This window comes from Galeopterus variegatus, unplaced genomic scaffold (assembly GCF_000696425.1).
Source record: "Galeopterus variegatus unplaced genomic scaffold, G_variegatus-3.0.2 Scaffold257, whole genome shotgun sequence".
Lineage (NCBI taxonomy): Eukaryota > Metazoa > Chordata > Mammalia > Dermoptera > Cynocephalidae > Galeopterus > Galeopterus variegatus.
Genome location: NW_007726368.1, coordinates 196,818 through 220,508, shown reverse-complemented (window position 1 = coordinate 220,508; position 23,691 = coordinate 196,818). Strand labels below are relative to the sequence as shown.

Sequence of the window (23,691 nt, the reverse complement as noted above, 5' to 3'; positions counted from 1 at the left end):
TATATTTTTTTAACTTGTTCCCACTCCCCTCTATTTAAAGATAAAGATGGGAATGTTGTTTTGTCTTCCAGCTTGAGAGGGGCCCCGGTGCACAGACCCTGGCAGGTTTAAAATGTACAACAGCAGAGGCCTTTCTGGCAAAGGGCCCAGAGTAACGATGCTAACCAGGCCTAGCATGTGTTAGGGGACAGTGACCTCATTTTTAGGGATGAACTGAGGTTACTTCCAAGCAAGAAACTTGCAGACAAAGGCAGGCTTGTAGCAATCGGAGGGAATCGGTGGAGGCAGCCCCTTTTTCTTCAGTTGGTTTTGATAGTGATTCTAATATAGATAGCCTTTAGAAGCATTTTTCTTAGCAGTTAAGTTCCCACCCCCTTCTACTCCTCCTCTGACTGATTTTTGGGTGGAAAATACTGATTTATTTCCATAACTGGATAGCAATTAGATAAAAAGACTAAAATCTTAATAACATGAGGTCTTCCCTAATGTAAAAGGTTTATGTTTTTTCAAGCACTTGCCATGCAAAAGACACAAAGTTCCTCTCTATTTAAGATCTCTGCACCCCACCCTAAACACACACCTAAAAACAACTTATTTGCTAATATAGACCTAACTACCCTTTTGCGGGTAAAAAAAGAGAAATACCAGTCTCCTGAAGATCCACAGTTTTTATTGGTTGTACCATGACTGTCATAGTTGTTTTAGGTCGTGTAATTGGTCGCATTCTTTTGAAATTGGTAGGAAATTAGATCACTGTGCAAGACAGCTATAAAATATCAGCATACAATATCTTACTCTAAAATATGTGGCAGCTGTGAGCAGGCACTATCTGGATGGCTGTGTCGCAGTGTATAAACAGTGAATCAGTTCTAGTTAAGTGGGGGAAAAATCCATCCTTTGTCACCTCTTCCCTCTCATAGGCTTGGGCAGGGCCACAGCTCCATGTCTGACCCCAAAGCCTTAAGCACAGAAGAATGTAACAACTCAAGTCACGCAACTTATTTTTGTTGAAAGTGATCTTATTCCAAATATACACCAGTCTTGGGTTTTGAGAAGTTCTGCAAAGTAGCTCCACACGCACTGTACTTCAAAACTATAATTGGCATCTGAAATCACTAATTAAGGAGCAATACAGTGGAACGCAACTTATTTTTGTTGAAAGTGATCTTATTCCAAATATACACCAGTCTTGGGTTTTGAGAAGTTCTGCAAAGTAGCTCCACACACACTGTACTTCAAAACTATAATTGGCATCTGAAATCACTAATTAAGGAGCAATACAGTGGAAGATTTGGGGATTTTGATAATCAGATCCCCGTATTCCTTATGTCCTTTTCCTGATTGAGAAAAGTAACAAATTTGTGTTACTTTATCTACCAAAAATTACTGCCTGGTGCTACCAAGAAAAGCCTCATATCTTTAGTTCTGGTGATAAATGTTTGCTTTAAAAAGGGGGCATAAAAGAGCAAGAGAAGGGAGGGGGGAGTAAATATGAAAGCCAAAAGTTTTAAATTTGCCATCGAGATCTTAATATTTGTTGATGCAAATTAAAGATCTATCAGTACACCTTCAAAATGCCTCTCACGTCACTTTTTTTCCCCCAATCCACCACTATTGCCCCCAAATCTCCATATCACACTGTCACATAAGCCATATTTTAACAATAACCTATTTCAGTGGGTCTCACCCCTGGTTGCACCTTAGAATCACCTGAACTGCTTATCAGTATGTCTCATCTCAAGTCAATTGACTTTGAATCTCTGGGGGTGGGGTTGGGAGTGTGTGTGTGTGTGTGTGTGTGTGTTAATCCTCCTCAGGAGATCCTGGAGGCATGGAGGGTTGACAACATTGACCTGCAGATCTTCTTGTCCCCATTTACTTCCACACTCTAGTCTGCTGTCAATTAATTGGGCTAATGTGTAGCTTTAATGATGTCTTTCCAATCCTCAAAACCCCTCTGCCTCTTGGTATCTTCATGGTGAAGTTAAATCAGATTCATCTGGCATGTCAAACCTTCCGTGAACCTGTTTTTTACTATTTTCACCAGGGGAATCCCCTTTTCATTAGAGATTACCCATTCACTATTCCTCAAACTTTCCCATTTCTATATATCTACCTATTTTCATTCCTTTTGTCTCCACTGACCAAGTCCCCTGTTGAAGTCCTACCTCTTCCTACCAGTTGTTTCCCCAGCTGTTGCCAGGATGAAGAAATGGCTCTTCCCAATGAGCTTCTATGGCTTTATGAACTTTTATAGATTCATCTACTATGAATTCTCATTATATGTGGTGTGGATCTAGTCCGTACAGCTAGATTATAAGGTCATTGAAAGCATTAACTGCATCCTCAAGGTAGAAGACAAGGACCTACCTCAAAAGACAGCCCATCTTTACAGGACAGCTGACACCTGAGCAGAACAGAACAAGTGCTGTAGGAGTCCAGAGAGAGAAGGGGTCACGTCTAGTGTTTATCAGGGAAAGTAACAAATGAGAAGTGACCTTTGAGCTGGACCTCGGATTTAGTAGGTGACTCTGTTGGGGAAGGAGAGTTGGGGGGGGGGCAGGGTTGAAGAGTGTTACAAGCAGAGGGAAAATTCTGGGTGAAGTCAGTTACAGGAAATTATGGGGCCAGTTGAGGAGTAATGAACTCTCTTAGATTGCCTTCAAAACAAATATGTGTTTTATTTCAGGCTAAGAGTGTGTGTTTGGGGCAGGTTTTAAAGGGCCCTAAAGGCTTTGCCATAAAAATCGGATACAGTGGTTTAAAAGCCAAAACATGCTTACAAGTGAGGTGTGTTATCAAACACCAATATATAAAACAGATGAAAGTAGATCTCCTTGGGAGGAAATTGAAGGTAAGCACATGGAACTCTGCTTACTGGGCCTTCCCCCTGCTCTCAGTGTTCCTGACATTTAGTTTTCCACCTGTGTCATGAAGATTCCTATGTTGACTCAATATTTAAGAAATAAATGATAATGCATGAATAATAATACATAATGCATAATGCTAATATATGTAAAATGCTTAGTGAGGTCTCTGACATACAGTAGGCTCTCATTAAATTGCAGCTATTGTCCTTGTCATGACTTTCTCAGAACCCTCAGTGGCTCTTTGTGAACTCCTGAACATTGTTCATTGCCTTCAGCAGGTTCAGCTAGTGCCAGCTACAACCTCCAAGAGGTTTTTTAAAAATGATCTGGACATCATATAGCAAGGGCCTGAAGTGGTCAAGTAGCAGGGTGGATGAAAAAAAAAAAAGTAAGCATATCTTCAGCTGTAGGGAAATCCAAATTGCAGCTATTGTCCTTGTCATGACTTTCTCAGAACCCTCAGTGGCTCTTTGTGAACTCCTGAACATTGTTCATTGCCTTCAGCAGGTTCAGCTAGTGCCAGCTACAACCTCCAAGAGGTTTTTTAAAAATGATCTGGACATCATATAGCAAGGGCCTGAAGTGGTCAAGTAGCAGGGTGGATGAAAAAAAAAAAGAGTAAGCATATCTTCAGCTGTAGGGAAAGCTAAGATATTTAAATATATATATAAATGAGTCTTTTCAAGTGTATCTCTGAACTAGCACTTTAAAAGTAAGGGATCTTCAGAGTTTTTTTTAAGTGATGTGAAATCAAGAACCATTTTTCTTGGCTGCATGGTCACGGAGTACAGGAGACAAAGCCTAGGACGAGCTTAAGGTAGATGGTTTAACAAGAGGCCCCACATTAAGCTGGAACCCAAAGGGTGTGGCTCCAATATGAGTGGACAGGAAGTAAACCCATATAGAAGATACAGCACAAACTTGCCTCTCTCCATCTGGTGACAGATGGAAGGAAAAAACAACTCCCCTGAGAATTTGTAACCACAAGAAATCCCTCATATCTGAACTAGTTTGAGGTCTAAGTTTATCTGTGTAGTCTTTAAAACAAAAACAAAAAACCCCTCGAACCAAGCATTTGTTATTAAAGTAATCTGGGGTTGATAGTGCTTCTAGGAAACTGGCAGAAACAATTTCAAATTCCTCTTTGGAATATGGCAACATTAACCCATTAAAGAATTAAAGAATTACCAAAGATTAATTTCTAAGGAATATGAACTCACAATCAATAATCACAAACCATGGAAAAGTAAATTGGTATAATCACTATGAAAAACAATTAGTAATTAACTATAAAAGTTGAATAAGCACATACCTAATGACTTAGCATTTATCATCCTAGGTATATACCTTAAAAACTTCTTGCCTGTGTGCACCAGGACTAGTGCAGAATGTTAACAGCAACATCTTTCACAAACTGGAAACAACACAAACATCCATCAACTCTACAGTGGATAGATTGTGTTGTAACCACATCATGGAATCTTCCACAGCAGCCATGGTGAATAGACTATCGTTACATGTCAACATGGATCACTTTATGAAACACATTAGACAAAAGAAGCATGTTACAGAAAGATACATAATGTGTGATTCCACTTATATAAGATACTAAGATAGTCAATTACATAATATGTAGCTTAGGAAGGTGTACATAGATGTTAAAACTATAAAGAAAAGCATGAGAATAATTAACTGGCACAGAGGATGCCTTAGAGCCACTCAAGGACAGGCTTGTTGGAAGTCTTCAAAGCTACTTGTAACTTTTATTCTTGAACTGACTTGTAGGTATGTGGGTGTTTATTTTACAATTTTTCTTTAAACTGTTCATATATATTTTATGTACTCTTTTGCATGTATGATATGCATCATGATAAATACGTTTCTAAAGGAGAATGGAGAACTTAAAAAGCCCCTGAGACAGAATATTGGATAGGATGCATACATGTAACTTTCTGGAAGGGGGTTTGAGGAATCAGAGATTCACACCAAGATGGTGTGCTTCGGTGGCTAGGAAAATCTTGGGACCTTTAAACAGAAATGAGAAAATCAAGAAAATCTATTATTCACATGTTTGTTGTTAATACCTAGTTGCAGTAGTATATACAGTCTATGTCCCAGCAAGCCTTCATTGTCGCTTTTGTTGAGGGGAGAGGATTGTGAGACATAAAAGTAGAGGTGTTTGGGTTGAGGATGATACAATGTAGACATGGCATGTTGGCCTTAGAATGGTGGAAGCCCCACCATAGAAGTGATGTGGTCACCTGGAGAGCACAGAGAGGAAAGATATGCAAGCTCTGGAAATGGAAAAGGCCCATTTTTCAGTGATGGGTTGAGGCAGTGAGGAAGAGAGGGAGTGAACAAAGTGATGAGAGAAATGTAAGGGAAGACTTTCAAAAAAGAGAAGGTGATCAGTACTGTCAAATGGTTCAGTATGACAAGGGGAAAGATTTAAAAGTCCTGGGATTTGATGATTGGAAGGTCGTTGGTGATTTTGTATGGAGAGGCTTTATTGATTAGTGTGAGAAGCCCTGTTACTAGGAATGCAAATATAAATTAGTATTAAGGGTATAGAGTCAGTGAACTAAACTAATCTTTCAAAATGTTTGATATTTAAAGGAAACCTTGAAAATAACATATGTACTTATTGGGGGCTTGCTAGGCACTCACATTGTTAACCACTTTACGTAAAGTATCTAATTCACTTTAACAGTTGTTATTGTTTATAAAAACATTTGACAGCTCAAAAACTGAGGTACTTGAAAGTTAAGGAACTTGCCAAAGGCAACCATTGTTAACCACTTTACGTAAAGTATCTAATTCACTTTAACAGTTGTTATTGTTTATAAAAAACATTTGACAGCTCAAAAACTGAGGTACTTGAAAGTTAAGGAACTTGCCAAAGGCAACACTGTTAATAAGTGGAATAACTGGGATACAGATTCAGGCTGTGTGATTACAGTGCTTTGGTTCTTAACCAGTTGACTCTGCTGAGAACTAGAGGAGATCAACTCACAAGGGGGTGCTGGGTAGGAAAGTGTTTTGTTTTGGTTTGGTTTTATCTTTAAGAGACATCTGAGGGCCGGCCCGGTGGCGCACTGGATAGTGCGCCGCTTGGGAAGCGCGGCGGCGCTCCCGCCCGAGGGTTCGGATCCCACATACGGACCGGTTCCCGCTCACTGGCTGAGCGGGGCGCAGGGGCGACACTGAGGGTTGCGATCCCGTTGCCGGTCGCCAGTCCAGTACGGGGGCAACACTGAGGGTTGCGATCCGTTGCCGGACACGGAAAAAGACAAAAGACAAAAAAAAAAAAAAAAGGGAAAGAGACATCTGAGTATGTTGATAGGCAGAAGACAGGACACCAGTAGAGAAAAGGAACCTGAAGCATACAGGAAAGATCATCTGACCTTTCACATGGTTCTTAGATAGTTGGGAAGATAAGGGAGAAAGATTAGAGAACTGACGGATCATGTATAAATAGGTCCCAGAGATCACACACCCATCCCTCCCGCTCCCCCACCCACCACTGGTTTAGAAGCAAAGGAGCAGAACTTTATATACTCACCAGGTCTTCAGTCTGAATTTCTTCAGGCAAATCCACTGTTAGCCTGATCTTGAGCCTCATAATGAACTCAATGAAGAGATTCTGGTCCACAGAGGATGTACCTGACACAGTCGATTTGATAGTTTTATGAATGGACCGATGGACAGATGGATGGGTGGACTAATGGATGGAAAATAAATGAATGAACTAAGAGTTACTGAATATAGACCAAACATTTATTAAGCCTTTTCTTTGAGTAGCAGTTAACAGCCTGGACTCCAGAGTCAGACTGTCTGGGTTTGCATCCCTGCCACTCACAAGCTGTGTGTTCCTGGGAAAGTCACTCATTCTTTCTATAGCTCAGTTTCCTCATCTATAAAATAGAGCCACTAAGTACCTACTTGGGTTAGTTTGCTAGGGTTGCCATACTAAACCACCATAAACTGGTGGCTTAAAATAACAGACATTTATTCTCTCATTGTTCTGGAGGTCAGAAGTACAAAATTAAGGATCAGCAGAACCACACTTCATCCAAAGACTAGGGGAAGAGTTCTTCCTTGCCTCTCCCAGCTTTTGGTGGCTCCTGGCAGTCCTTGTTCTGTGACAGCATAATTCCAGTCTCTGCCTCTGTCTTCACACGGCCTTCTTCTCTATGTGTCTCTATATTTGTTCTTTTTATAAGGACACAACTCATTAGATTTAGGGCCCAATCTAATTCAGTGTACATTATCTTAACTAATTATATCTGGAAAGATTTTATTTCCGTTTAAGTTATGTTCTGAGGTTCCAGATGGACATGAATTTTGGGGGGATACCTTTCAACCCACTACACTACTTCATAGAACTATTACAAGGATTACGTAAATTAATATAAGGATGTATACAGTTGGTACATGTTATATTAAGTGACTAGTAATATAATTAAGTCAATATAAGCACTTGTAATAGTGTCTAGCATATAGTCAGGGGTATGAAGTGTTAGTTATTACTGAAGTTGGCACCGGTAAATGCTTATTCTTTCCAACCATTGCTTTCTGCCGAATAATATGAATATTCCTTGGAGGTGAAGATGCTGAGTTATTCGATTAATTCATCATAATGCTTGACTCTATCCCTGAAGCTATTTCCTTGATTAACACACATGGTTTGTATTTCTTTCCTGTCTAGTAAAATGGCTGAGTAGACAAGACAATAAATGGTGACAAAAGAAATTTTCATTTTCCAAATTTGTCCTTCAGATTTTGGTCACCCAGAGGGAAAAATACTGACAACCCATTTATAATCATTTTTGTGACAACGACTCCTTAGACAAGGCCTCCTCTTTGTGGCTCTCCACATGGCAGAGCTCAACTTCTCTTTGGACCTAATTCCCTTCCGCGGTAACTTGTCGACAGCCATTGTTACATGCATCTTTACATGCAACATCAAAAGAGGCATTGTTCTGTTCTGATAGAATGCTCAACATTAGAAAACCAGCTGTAAACTTGTGTGAAGAGTGACTCCTGGTTTTTCAATGAAATGATAACTAAGAGATGTAACACACTGATACTGAGCCTAATACAAAATATTATGGTTTTGATTTTTTTTTTTACATCAAAGAAATAACAATATATACTGTATATGTACTATACAGTATATATGGGCAGATTTGGGGAAAGAAAAATAGTGAAGACTCCAATATTTACCTGCTACCTGTGCAGGGTGATTTGGAAGAGGGTAAGAGGCAGCGAGATGGAGGCAAGCAAGACATCATTCGTACCACATGGGTTTTGCTCGCCATGGTGCAGCCAGATATTGGCACAAAGACTAGCACATAGTTCATTGTGAAAGGATGATGTAGCTACATTGCTTGCAGATGGTTGAGAGTAAAAGGGGGAACTTCTTCGTTCTTTTTCTTCGGGCTTTAATAATTTCAATTCCTAGGTCCTAAATCTTTTTCAGGGAAGTCTTTATTTATCTCCTCTTGCTTTTTCTCTATCTTTTCTACCCTCTTCCTCCCCCTCTTTTTTTTAAGGTACAGTGGGTGGTTGCTGTTGTTATGGTGTGGTGAGAATGTGGGTATGTAGCAGAGGGCTGAGAAAAGTGAAGAAAATTAATTTTTGTTCCTTCTTGTACCTCCTCAATTTCTGAGGTGATAGATTAGCTACCTCAGAGAATTATTTGATGCCCGGGTCATTGGGTGGAATAGGTATCATGAATGTATCCACCGGAGGGTTTTTTTTTATCATTAGAGCAGGAGTTCTTGAATACAAATCCACAAGCAAGCTTAGCACTCCTGAGCCACATGAAATGGTGTGCAGATTACATAGGCATGTGTGGATTTGCTGTGCGCATGCGTATATTACCGGAGGGTTTTTTTTATCATTAGAGCAGGAGTTCTTGAATACAAATCCACAAGCAAGCTTAGCACTCCTGAACCACATGAAATGGTGTGCAGATTACATAGGCATGTGTGGATTTGCTGTGCGCATGCGTATATATGCAATTGTTGAAGAGAATTCATTCATAACTTTTATTACTCCCCAAAGAATCCAAACCCCAAATAGGTAGAGAACTACTGAATTAGTAGATTTATTTTATCCTGGTCATATTTTGTTTTGCTTTAGAAGTTTGGATGGGAAAATCCTGAGAAAACTTGAGAGGAAAATGGACAGTGTATGAAATTGCCAAACCTTTTCAGGTCTGGAATCAATTCATAAGCTTTTTCCCTTGAATTATAACACCTCTTTTTTAACTTCTTTAGCTGCTGTGCTTATGTACTCGGACAGAGTTTGGGATGCTTAACTCACAGTTGTTATCTCTGGCAGTTGAAATATCCAGGCAGACTGATGTCATTTGTTCCCAGAACAGCATCACAGCCCTTCTGGGCAAATTCACTGATAAGTCATTGAGCAGGCACAAAGAAGATGATATTTTATGGTACAATGAGCCATCTTTGCATAGCTAATTTAGTTCTAACTGAATTTATAAACACAGAACTAACCTTCCCAAAGTCTGAACCTCTTTAAAAACTGCATTCTATTTTTCTTTACATTTGTAGAAACTTTAATTTGTCCTCTGTGTCCTTTGTCTGATTTGAGCCTTTATTTCTTGTTGTCTTTCTTATACTTAACCCTTTGCACTGATTAAGTGATTTTCATGCATAACTCAAATTCCAATTTTATTTTATTTCAGTAATATCTATGTGTGCTCCCAGACTCCTGACTCAATGGCTTAGTTCATGATCTCTGGTGTTCACCGTAATAACTTCGTATAGCATACATTATACGAAGTTATACGATAAGCATATCTTGTTGTCTTTCTTATACTTAACCCTTTGCACTGATTAAGTGATTTTCATGCATAACTCAAATTCCAATTTTATTTTATTTCAGTAATATCTATGTGTGCTCCCAGACTCCTGACTCAATGGCTTAGTTCATGATCTCTGGTGTTCACCTTTGAATCATAGCAGATTCTTAACTTAAATAACTAGTGCTGCTGCAGTTGTTAATAAAGCCTCCTGTATTGTTCCAGGCAGTAACTTAGTTAATAGTTATTTCTATACAGTTTACTTATTTGTTGATTCATTCATTCACAAAACACTTATAGGGCCTGCTGTATACCAGGGATGCTTCCAGTTACAGGGAAAACAGGAAGACGAATGTTATAGAAAGAGTCACTGCCTCGTGCGAGGCTGAGGCATGGGGCAATCCAGGTAGACCAATGATTTAAGCTTCCTTAAGCTTACAATCTTTAAATAAGTTGGTTAACTATTTATTTAAAATGATGCTTCTCAACTGGGGAGACTTTGTCCCCAGGAGATATTTGGCAATTCTGGGGATATTTTTAGTTGTCACAAATAGAGGATACTACTGGCACCTGGTCAGTAGAGGCCAAGGATGCTGGTAAACATTGGACAGTGAACAGAACAGTCCTCTTCAGCAAAGAATTATTCAGTCCAAAATGGCAATAGTGCCAAGGTTGAGAAGCCTTTATGTAGAGGAAGCAATCTTTATTCAGAGAGAGGCTTACTGCTAGCTGTAAAGGTGGGTGGGGGTTGGGGATGGGGGCAAACATGACACTCTGGACTCAGTAGCCTCTCCTCTGGGGTCCTGAGCAAGTTAACTCTTACTGAATTGACCCGAATAAAATCAAAGACCTTTATAAGGGATGGAGTTGCCTTCAGAAAATTACATTTCTGGGGACAAGTTAGCATTCCTCAAAAATTGGTGCCTTCGCAGGTTTCCAGTTGCCCACTCCTTAATCTTATACCTCTGCTTGTTCTTAGGGGACTTTCAATTTAGAGTAGAAGAAAGATGAGTATACTAAAAACTAGGATGCTGTGAGATAAATACCAAAAGAGCTCAATGAAATCAATGCTCTGGGAGCAATGAGCAATTAAACTCTTCCTGGGGGGTTTGCACAGGCTTCACCGATGAGGTGGCATTTGAACAGGGGCTTTGAAGGAAGTATTCACCATATGGCTGAAAGAGACACTTTCCTTCCTTTAAGCCATACCCTGCATGATTGCATTTATAACTGGTGACATGATGTTTTTGGCTGCTCTTCCAGGAAAACCTACTTCTGTACTGAACTGCATTGAGCAAGATCCCTTTACAAATTTTGCAGGCCCAGCTTTGCACTATCACTTCTCATGGTCTTCTTTCTATTAAAGATTTCAATAGTAGGTGGTTTCAACTGTGCAATTATAGGTGTTAGGGTTTAACAGTCATTCAGTATTGCAAGCTTCCACTAATGAATTATGTCTGGTATTGTTGTTTTTAAATTTTGTATGTATTTATTTATTAGCTCCTGCTATTGATCCTAATAGAATTTACTCCAGGTTGTGGGCCTTAGCTAGTCTGAAAATACATAGAAAGTATATGTCACAATCTGTATAGGCATTTATAAATGATTTTCAAATACAATCCATGTTCCAAAACATGGTTGTGTCCCATAGGAAAATCCAACAGAAAAATCATTGCCTGCAAATTCCCATTAAACTAATGTAACTAAAGTTTATTTGTGAAGCTATTAATTGAAAAATTGTCTATGATAGTTACATATGGAAAAGTGAAATAGATGTTAAATTTCTGATACAAGAAAATAATGGCATATTCAATGTGTAATTACAAAGAAGTTACAGGATTTTTCTTTACTCTCTGGAAATTGTATGCTGATTTAAGGTGCCTATGCACTATGGGAAGATTTTATCTCATCAGAATAAGTTATGGCATCGGGCCGGCCTGGTGGCGCACTGGAGAGTGCGCCGCTTGGGAGTGCGGTGGCGCTCCCGCCAAGGGTTCGGATCCCATGTGGAGACCGGTTCCCGCTCACTGGCTGAGCGAGGTGTGGGCGCAACACCGAGGGTTGCGATCCCGTTACCGGTCAGTAAAAAAGACAAGAAGGAAAAAAAAAAAAAAAGTTATGGCATCACAGAAGGGGTAACTTTGTACACTTAAAACTAACCTTTAAAGAATTTGTCCTTTCCCTAGTGACATGAAGTCTGGGAAAACAATGTTGGAGGGCTGCTGAGTACACAGCTTAGCTGTGGGTACATGGCTTTCTGGCAGCTTTAGGCCAGGTGGCATGTGAAAAATTAGGTTGTTTTCCTGATGGTTATTTCATATAAGAATGATTTGAAAATCAAAACATTAAATGAAGAAAAAAAATAAGTGAGAATACTTCTTGCAAAAGACTGTCTTTTTTGCTTATGCTGTGAAGATGAAAAGGAAGTACAGGATGTCAAGATGTATAATTTTTCCAACAAAATTATACTTTTTCTCCACAGAAATCACACTTGGTTTAGTCTTTGTTCATTCTGAGAACTCATACATGAATGCAGTTGTAATGTACGTTTTGTTAAATCATGGAAATTTACAATTCCTAGTTTTATCTTTCAAGACTCTCAGTTAAAATCTCAATATCTCTATATCTTTACTATTTACTATGGTCTTTTGATCTCCATTATAAGTGTGCTTGATTTCATCAGCCTTTTCCAGTACTAATTACTTTGGACCACAGGAGTCTCCTCTGTTTTATGTGTTCACACAATTGCAGTGACTTCCTCCCTGTTTACAGCAGCCTGAGGTGAAGTCTGGGAAAACGATGTTGGAGGGCTGCTGAGTACACAGCTTAGCTGTGGGTACATGGCTTTCTGGCAGCTTTAGGCCAGGCGGCACGTGAAAAATTAGGTTGTTTTCCTGATGGTTATTTCATATAAGAATGATTTGAAAATCAAAACATTAAATGAAGAAAAAAAATAAGTGAGAATACTTCTTGCAAAAGACTGTCTTTTTTGCTTATGCTGTGAAGATGAAAAGGAAGTACAGGATGTCAAGATGTATAATTTTTCCAACAAAATTATACTTTTTCTCCACAGAAATCACACTTGGTTTAGTCTTTGTTCATTCTGAGAACTCATACATGAATGCAGTTGTAATGTACGTTTTGTTAAATCATGGAAATTTACAATTCCTAGTTTTATCTTTCAAGACTCTCAGTTAAAATCTCAATATCTCTATATCTTTACTATTTACTATGGTCTTTTGATCTCCATTATAAGTGTGCTTGATTTCATCAGCCTTTTCCAGTACTAATTACTTTGGACCACAGGAGTCTCCTCTGTTTTATGTGTTCACACAATTGCAGTGACTTCCTCCCTGTTTACAGCAGCCTGAGCAATGATAGCTGTAATGCCTTTAACTATCAGTGTCATGGAAAAGGAACTGCACAGTGCTTCCAATGACATGGTTTTTTGTATACTTGCTCCATTTTCTTTCTAGTTCCCTATGGTTGGACCTTTGCTACATGGTCTGTGTGCTAATTATTCTGATTTCCTATGAGAGATCACTTGGAGTAATAATGCTTTTCCAGAAAGGAATAATATAAAGTTGAATATTGACCAGTATAGTACTTTGAGAGTGATACAGACCAGCTAATTACAGTAGAAGCATCATGCTTTTAAACTGATTGTTTTCAAAATGCCCCTTTAATTTTTTTACTGAACAATAGCTGGTTTTAGATTCTGAGATGGTAGGAAAACTCTTTTTATCCATTTCCTTTTTGTTTTCCCAGCGGAGGAGAAATAAGCCTTCTTCTCTTAAACATAGCTCATGCTCTTGACTACTGCTTAGAGAAGCCATAGTTTTAAACCTGCTCTGCAATATTTGGGAGAAGCTGGTCAAAATAAAATCCCAATCAGTTCTAATTTCAATTTATACACATTCCACACTGATGATGCAGGGAGAGAGAAGAACATGGGCTGTGAAATTCCCTGTTACTTGCAGCTGTGCTTGGAGTACCCTGCCATGCATTAGACAGCAAAGCATTTCCGCCTTCATCTGGACACCTGCCCTCACATGCCTTCTGAACTGCATCGTTCCATGGATAGAATAAGGAGTGAGATGACTGTGCAGCAGAATGGAGTTTCTGTGATAATTCCTGGTAGCAACTCTTCAATAGGAACTTTTATAAAGAACAACAAGCAATGATGCCAGGAAATAAGATTAAATTCCACTTGGTTGGCGAAAGAGCACAGGAATATTAATATTCAAGAAAGACTGTATCTCTGCCTAAGTGAAGTGTTAACCTATAGGCAATATATAATAGCCAACAAGAAATTGTGTAAAGAGAGCCCCTTATTTTCCTTGAATATAAAAATTCTTATCTTAAAAAAAATGACATTGGGCAATATCGAGTTCTGATCCTATAAACTTAGGCTCTATAGACTAAGAATTTGTAGATTTTAAAGTAATTTTTGTCATTGCCCTGACCTTAGGTCTTAAGAACTTAGTTAACTCTTTCTTATATTACTTAACATTCCAGTAATCATTTAGTCCTACCCTGAGAAAGAAATTGGGTTGACTAATTAAACTGTGATAATAAAGAATTCTACTATTATTATAAATCCCTAATACTTTGCCCTAAATACAGCAACAGTGATTACCAGTGTTTGCTATTGGAAAGTCTCAAACTGCTAAGTCAAATGATATCCCTCTTTTCTCCTTCCCTCGTGAGTCTATACTATAAAGCACGAACTGTGGTTTTTTTGTTTTGTTTTGTTTTTTCCTTTTTGTATTTTTTTACTGACCGGTAACGGGATCGCAACCCTCGGTGTTGCGCCCGCACCACGCTCAGCCAGTGAGCGGGAACCCGTCTCCACATGGGATCCAAACCCTCGGCGGGAGCACCGCCGCACTCCCACGCGGCACACTCTCCAGTGCACCATCGGGCCGGCCCACGAACTGTGTTTATAAAGAAGTAAAGTCTCTTCCAAATAATATTTTAACTATCAAAGTATTCTAAATGAACAGATTTTCATAGCGATGTTAACAAAGGCAAGACTCTTTGAGTAAGCCAGTGCTTCTTCGATCTTTCTGTATATTTTGATATTCCCTATGGTGGGAAGGTCAGACCCTGACAAAGTCAGACAGATGGGCATAGTCCAGATAGAGCCTCTCTCACCTGTGACCTTACATCACATCTCTAATCTATCTGACTTTCACAAAATTTAGTATCCTGTGAATCAATGAAAATCTTTCACCATTCCCTTAACATCTTACTTAAAAACAGCACTTTATGATGCTGGTCATAACACAAAGGCTGGTCATAACTAGAATAGGTAGGAAAATTTCAGGGACACAATTTAAGCCCTTACTTAAATGAAATCACAGGAGAACTCATTTTATTTTATTTTGGTGGGTTTTATGCAGCATGCCTCAGTATTATCTACAAAATTATAAGTCTGTAGATTTGCGTGCTTAGAATAGTAACAGCATAAACATTTAGAGCAGAAGGTATTGAAGATGTTAGATAAAATCAGATTTCAAATAGCATACTAGCTCCATCTTAAGCTGCTCTGCCTTTTGAGAATTGAATCTATTGTTGCTACAGAAAAGAAAATGAAAGTTGGACACCCATATGTTCCTTTTTGGCCAGGTCTGCTTTGGAAGTTTCCTAAGTTAGGACATTAATATAAAAACAGTAGTGTACTCTTTTCTCTTAAGAGAAGAATAATATTCTTTATGAAATCTCAACACTCTCCCAATCCAGGTGCCATTTTATAGAAAATCATTATAGCTGCTGGTTGTCCAGTAACAACGTGTTGAATTATGGGTTCCTTAAGCCTCTTTGAATTGGAGAGTGCTATAATGTTTTATTCACTCTTTCCAAAGGACACCTGTAACTTTCTCCGTAGAATCGTAATAGTATATATGTTTTCTCATGCCTTGTTGATCCTTTCTTGATAGGCAAAATTTGTATTAATTTGTGGTATTTGGATTACAGGAACAGAAACTAACTTGAGCAAAAAAAGGGAATTTATTGGATTTAGATGGGAGAACACAGAGAACAGAAGTCTAAAGAAGCTTTCAGGAAGCTTTGGAAACAAGATCATTGGAGTAGAGAATGGGAGAACCTAGCCAGAGTCACAGAATAAGATTGCCCTTTGCTATGATCCCTACAGTCAATCAAGACTGGGGAGGGGGGTACTGGGTAAAGAACAGAGCTGAGGGTAGAGAGTAGACCTGAAAGAGCAAAGAGAAGATACCCTGCACATGGTCTACACCATAGTTAAGGAAGGACACGTCGATTTGTTTCTACGTCCAACCAAGACAAGTCCTGCCTGCATAATGGGGAAGAGGTAATTCTCCAAAAGAAAATAGGGTGACATTGTCAAATAAAGGGGAAATAGATATGGGTGCTGGTTGACCCAAACTAAAGCAAAATAAAACAAACACACACACACCCCTCAAATGCCCCCTATAAGATTGAAATTACCATCATGAAGTCCTCACCCAAAACATTTTATTAATATGGACATAAAAATGGCATAAGACCATTCAAGACCACATATTATATGCTTCCATTTATGTGAAATGTTCAGAATAAGCAAATCCATAGATACAGAGAGTAGATTCATGTTGCCAGGGAATATAGAGAGGGGCAAATGGGAAGTGACAACTAATGGGTTTGGGTTCTTTTCTGGGTGATGAAAATGTTCTGGAATTAGATATGGGAGTGTTTGCCCAATTTTGTGAATATACTAAAACCTTGCTGAATCATACACTTTAAAAAGGTGAGTTTTATAACATGTTAATTATATCAATAAACAAATATTTAAAAAATAAAAAAATGAACAAAAATGTGACCATTCAGGAAATGACCAGCTTTCAGCAAGCACTCAACAAGAAGGGGAAAAGCTATTGTAGAAAACAGGTACAGGGCTGCATCTCGCTGTGGCTCTTGCCTACATTTTATTTCTAAGTAACCCAGTTCTCCACATCTCAGGTTTTGCCATTGTAAAAAAGGGCATGTGGAGTGATTTAAAAGTTGTACTTCTGGGGCCGGCCCGGTGGCGCACTGCTACAGTGCGCCGCTTGGGAGCGTGGCAGCGCTCCCGCCAAGGGTTCGGATCCCACATACAGACCGTTCCCGCTCACTGGCTGAGCGAGGTGCGGGCGCAACACCGAGGGTTGCGATCCCGTTGCCGGACACAAAAAAAGACAAAAAGGAAAAAAAAAAAAAAGAAAAAAGTTGTACTTCTGAAGAATAACTCTCTAGAAGCTCCAGGTCTGTCAGAACAGCATCCCCTTAAACCTCAGCACCTGATGCCAGGCTTTCTTCATGGATAATGAAATGCCTGGTTCTGGAAGGTCATCACAAGAGCAGTAGACATTCGCTGGGCTAGAAGCCAGACCAGTGTGAGTAGACCAGTGTTTCTTAGGTGATCTGGGAGCACAGCAGACCTCCACCCTGAAGTTGAGAACCAACTGGCATAACTTACGATTGATATTTATGTCTGAGAAAACACCCTCCATTTTGGAAGTTTTCCTTAAGAACTTTACTACTAAAATCTGAATGTACCTTCTGGAAATTTCAGCTTTCAGAGAGAGTGCTTGATGAGGGCAGATAGATACTCAGTAGTTCATTTAGCTGTGAGGAAAATCACTGGTTTTTCCCTTTTTTTTCTTTTTATTGTTTTTTTGTTTGTTTTGTTACTTAAAAGATATTTAAATCAGCCAAGGATTAAATGATCTTTCATTTTAGTCAAGTAAGAAAATGAGAAAATAGTCAGCAATATTATGAGAATAATCCTAAAGTACATTTCAGTTTCCCTCATAGTTCTGGGAAGAGTGTCGAAAAGGAAAGACATACAGGCACATGGACACACACACACACACACACACACACACACACACACACACACACACATGTACACACGGTGTAGCAGTTATTCCCTGTAATCCCTGATTCATGGGTAAATGTAGATATAACCTTTCATGATAGAACAGAGCGACATTATGGGCTCCGGATTTATTGCCAGGAAAATCATTTAAAAAGAAGCTTGAATGCTATGTCATATTCCACCAACCCTAATGTTGTGCTTCAAATCTTGAAGCTGGCAAGCAGACAACCTAATGTGTTACAGTTGTGTGCAAAATAGTGTAAGTAGGTGCTCTCTGGTGGTAGACTTGTTATGTGATATCACTTTTATCTGCTCAAGGATCTTTTTAACTTGCTTTCTGTTCTCAACTGTAAGCTAGAAGTGAGGTTACTAGAGGCTGAATTATGAATAAATAATCATATAGTAATTGATATTTATAATGATGAACCTAAACCTTTAGAATCACAAAAGTTTGAATGATATTTAGTAACATTTCAGTTTAGAATATATTTACTTTCATTCTTTGAATTGCGTAATGTATACAATGAAATTTCCAGAACCTTTGTTTACATGGAACTACATTCCGAAAAATTTATTTATAGAATTTATCATAGTTTAAAAAATATGTTTTTGGTTTTTTTTTTCCCCTTTTTGTCTTTTTTTTACTGACCGGCAACGGGATCACAACCTTCGGTGTTGCATCCGCACCGCGCTCAGCCAGTGAGCGGGAACCAGTCTCCACATGGGATCCGAACCCTCGGCGGGAGCGCCACCACACTCCCAAGCGGCGCACTCTCCAGTGCGCCACCGGGCCAGCCCTAATAAATATGTTTTGATGTTTATATGTTGCCATAAGATTTTAAAATACTACAGTATTTCATAGGTGTGAAATGTGTTCTTCTAGAGAATAAACACACATAGGCAATATACTTATAATAAGAAACATAAGATGCAATATGCCATTCATTTGCTTGGATCCTAGGTCTTTGGAAGTGTAGGCACATTGTAGACATGCATACACACACACACACACTATGTAGGTATGTGTGTGTGTGTGTGTGTGTGTGTGTATGCCTGAATATATGTAGTCTGAATATAAAAATACTATACCTTTGCAAAAAAAAAAAAAAAAGTGAGGAAAGGAAACCTACAAAAAGCAGACTACCAATTGGATTCTACTATGAATTTGAATCATACCATTTTGCACATAAGTGTTCCTTTCTTGGCTCTAAGTGACTATCTGTGGTAAGTTTGAAGTTATTTGAAATTAATTTAAATTGCTTCTCAAGTTGGAACTATTCAGTTACTTACCCTTATGTGAAAATATTATGGCCTTATTTAAAATAGATAATTGATGCTTGGGAGCTACAGTGATCAAATATATTTTTTCCCCCATATCCTCAGTGTATCTAGTAAAATTCTTCACTCATGGTTGGCTCTTTTAAGTGGTTGATGACTAAGTGAATGTACTTATTTATTTAAAGTGGGTAAATTGCTATGAATTATACTTAGACTATCAACAATGAACTGTTAACTATAGACTATTAACTATGATCTACACTCAAATTATGAATTATGAAGTATAGTTGTGAATTACACTAAATTATGAATTTTGCTTAAACTATGGTGTTAGCTTTTCTATTAAATGTGAATATCTACACTAAAGTATTATTAAAATTATTATACGTGGGCATTTTCTTAGCACATATATCAACAGTACCATCGAAAAACAGATTGGCTCTAGAAAGCTGAAGATAAACATTTTCTTATTTTGCAGAATGGTTTCACGCCATTGTATATGGCAGCCCAGGAAAACCACCTGGAAGTTGTCAAGTTTCTTCTGGACAATGGTGCAAGCCAGAGCCTAGCCACAGAGGTAAGACACTGTTTTATTTCTATGGGTAAGTTCACATGTTTACAGTGTATTTTGTAAACCTGGATTTGAGAATTAGCCCTACCAGTATTTCAATTGCAGTTGCATATTAATGTGTGGGTTCATGAGTTTTCTATGAAATATATTAGAAAGTCTATTTTTAATCTTTAAAAATCTTCCATTGCATAGATAACCTTTCTGCTCTTAAATGCCTTGTTCTACCCTACAATTTAGCTATTATTAATATTTAGCATATTTGCTTGAGCAAACTTTTTTGTCTCATATAATTTTGCCTCAAAGGCAAAGTGTTTTGAAATATTTTTTTGATTAAACATTAGTTTTAAGTCTGTTTTTTCCAAGATTTGTTAGCCTAATTATAATGATTGAATTTGTATGTTTCTAAAGCTAACTAATTAGACTTAATTCATACTTCAAAATGAAACTATTGTACATTTTTTAGTGTTAAATAAAAGTGGTATGTGAAAAAAAAGCTTTGCAGTCTTCAGTAGGAGAATTATTTAAGAATAGAAAGTAATTTAAGTTATTAATACTATCTTAGGTAATGTAGTTTATTTTTTAAACTAATCTGGATGAAAGTTTGTGATCGATTGTTGTGTGTCACTAGAAATCTATTGCTAATAATAAAGGCCCAACCTTTAGATATTCTTTATTTTTAACATAACAGTGAGTTGGAGCAGATGCAGCGTTGTCCATGTCATGATACCTCTGCCCTTACTTGCCTGCTGGCATGCTTCATGCATGACACAGGGAAGATGACAATAGAGGGATTGCATATAACCTCACCCAGCTTTTGAGATAATGCCTTCCAGGGAAACCACTACATAAATGAAGAGACAGTTTATACGGACAAATATAAATATAAATATATAATAAATATATACAAAATATAAGATATTTATATTTATATTTATAAAAACTGTTATTGTAACATAGTTGTACATATCTGTGGGGTACAGAGTTGGATATCAATACTCGTGTGTAATATGTGATGCCCAAATCAGGATAATTAATGTATTCAACAATGTAATCATTTTTTGTGGCCCTTTACCAATTCCTCCTTTACCCCCCATCCTTTCTCGCCTCTGGTAACCTCAGTTCTATTATTTCCTTTTGAAAGTTCAGTGTATTATTGTGATTATTGTATCTTTTTTAAAACATTTATTTGTTTATTTTTTTAGCTCCCACTTATAAGTGAGGACATGTGGTATTTCTCTTTCTGTACCTGGCTTATGTCACTTAACATGATTTTCTCTAAGTTCATCCATGTTTCTGTGAATGGCAGAATTTCATTCTTTTTTATGGTGGAGTAGTATTCCATTGTGTAAATATACTACATTTTTTTTTTTTGTCTTTTGTCTTTTTAATATACTACATTTTTTAATCCAATTGTCCAATGATGGACATGTAGGTTCCAACTCTTGGCTGTTGTAAATAGAACTGTGATAAATGTGGAAGTGCAGGTATCCCTTTGACATGATGATTTCCATTCCTTTGGGTATGTACCCAGTAGTGGGACTGCTGGATTATATGGCAGTTCTATCTGTAGTTCTATCTCCACACTGTTTTCCATAATGGCTGTGCTAATTTACAGTCCCACCAACAGTGCAGGAGGGTTCCCCTTTCTCTGCATCCTCACCAGCATTTGTTATTCTCTGTCTTTTTGGTAATAGCCAGTCTAACTGGGGTGAGGTGATATCTCCGTGTGCTTTTGATTTGCATTTCCCTGATGCTGAGTGAGGATGAGCATCTCTTCGTGTGTCCGTTGGTCATTTTTATGTCTTCCTTTGAGAAATGCCTATTTAGCTCCTCTGCTCATTTTTTAATCAGGTTATTTGTTGTCTTACTGTGAAGTTGTGTGAGTTCCTTGTATATTCTGAATATTAATCCTTTGTCGGATGCATAGTTTGCAAATATTTTCTCCCACTATAGATTGTCTTTTTGCTCTGTTAATTGTTTCTTTTGCTGGGCAGAAGCTTTTTAGTTTGATATTATCCCATTTGTTTATTTTTTCTTTTGTTGCCTGTGCTTTGGGGGTCACATTTATAAAGTCTTCGCCGAGTCCTACTTTCTGGAATGTTTCCCGTATGTTTTCTTTCAGGAGTTTTATAGTTTCAGGTCTTATATTTAAGTTTCTAATCTATTTAAATTGATTTTGGTATGTGATGAGAGGTGCGAGTCTAGTTTCATCCTTCTACATATGGATGTTCAGTTTTCCCAGCACCATTTACTGAAGAGGCAGTCTCTTCCCCAATGTATGTTCTTGGTACCTTTGTTGAAGATCAGTTGGCTGTAGGTTTATGGGTTGATTTCTGGATTCTCTACTCTGTTCCATTGCAAATGACCATAAATATATGAAAGTATTCTCACCCTTGCTCATAGTCAAAGAATAAGAATTTATTAATCAGATAAAGAATGAGATCTAATCTTTGGGCCATGAGATAAGAAAAAATATTAATGGGGAAAGGAAATTGAAACTTTTCTACAATATTGGTGAAATCAATAATTGGTTACAACACTTTTGCAGAACATTTGTCAGTAACTATCAAAAGTTAATATCTATATGCCCTTTTACTTAGCAGTTCCATTTCTAAGAACTTATAGTACAGATATATTAGGTACACAAAAATATGTATTATATATATATTTGCATTAGGATGCAGTAATAGTGTATAAGAATGTTTGTCAACATAATTAGGAATAGCAGTTTGTAAAAATTGGAAAGAATCTAAATATGCACCAGTAGGGAACCTGTTCAGTAAATGCTGGTGTACTTAGACAATCCAATGCTATTCAGCATTATTGTTGTCAGCTGTTTTCTCCACAATTCAGGAGGGAGCCTTCCATTTCACTTTATGTCCATCATAACTGTTGGAGACTCATATCATGCGAATGTATTATTTTTATAGTAATATTCTTAAAGCTAGTTAAGAAATAACTACTGGCTGATATCAAAAGGACAAACATTTGCTAGGTGTAGAATGCTGTCTCTGCTCACAGTCAGTCGTAGCAAGGCTGAGCACAGGACTTCAAGTACAACATACGGGTCGTGCCACGGCATGCAGGAGACTGGGGACAGGGAAGGCATTGTTGGCTAAGAGAAAACTCATTCCCATTTTGGGATGGTAATACCAAGTAATATAACATTCCCGTGAAAGGGATTCCATAGTGTTTTCTTTGCCTGTGAAGGTCTTTGTCTATGAAGGTCTTTTTACACCTTGATCTCTCCTTTAGAAGCAAATATAACCCCAGTTTACTGCTGGTAGATTTAAAGTAGCTTGTAAACGAATCACCAATGACTTCCTGAGTTCTCCAGTACTTATTTAAGTTTTCAAGGTCCAAAAACAAGTACTACAACTAACTTAAAGAAAAATAGTATGTGAGATCTTCAAATCACTAATCCAGTATTTTGGCAAAGGATATATTTAAAAAATGTTTACTCCTTTCTATTAATTGAATTTTGTTATTATTTTAGCAGTTTTAAGGGAAAAAAATAACTGTTCTCTGTAATAACAAGTCATGTCCATGTTTTCATGAAGGGTGCTACATGAACAACATCTGATAACCTATAGACGTTTGAACCTTTGAGGTTTTTTTTCTCTTCTTTTGAGTTGTTGGTAGTAGAGAATAAAAAGAACAAGAAGTAAGACATTTTGTTTATATGCTATTCTTACTACAGTATTGCTCTCTTATTAGAAATGATATTGGTGTTATTTATACAGAAGTCTGTTTACAGAACAAACGGTAGGGGGCAATTAAAGGATCCTTTAAACAGTGAGCTTTTAATAGGATTTTTAATTTACTAAAGATGTGATGTTGCTAAATTCTTTCAAATGTATTTTTTTTTTAGTAAGCATTTCTTATATATGTAGAAAGTCTCTGGCATGATGTGATTTTTAAAACTTTTTTTATATTACTGTGTACTACATATCATCTCTTTTTCACATAGATCTTCCTCTTGCTAATTAAGATACTGAAGCATGAGGGAAATTTGTTTCTTTATTGTTCTACAAGTAATTATTAAGCACCTATTACGTGTCAGACGCTCACAAAGTAGTGAAGGTAGATCCCTGAGCAACTGGGGTATAGACCCTTTTTTTAAGTAACTTGTATCACATTTCCTTTCTGCTTGTATTTTTCTCTTAATAGCTGCACAAAGCAAACCAAATGATTTAAACTTGGTTTTGAAACAAAATCTGGAACTGCTAATTTTATCTATTCACACCTTAGAGCTGGTATC

General features: G+C 37.7%; 1 protein-coding gene across 1 annotated transcript in view; it reads left to right on the top strand.

The window, feature by feature from the left end:
• The window catches only part of LOC103585618 (ankyrin-3-like), a 164,008-nt gene that overhangs the window by 89,933 nt on the left and 50,384 nt on the right, over positions 1-23,691 (top strand). The window contains exon 2 of the mRNA XM_008566632.1: positions 19,338-19,436. Coding sequence (XP_008564854.1) covers positions 19,338-19,436 — 99 coding nt within the window. The remainder of the gene's footprint in view (positions 1-19,337; positions 19,437-23,691) is intronic.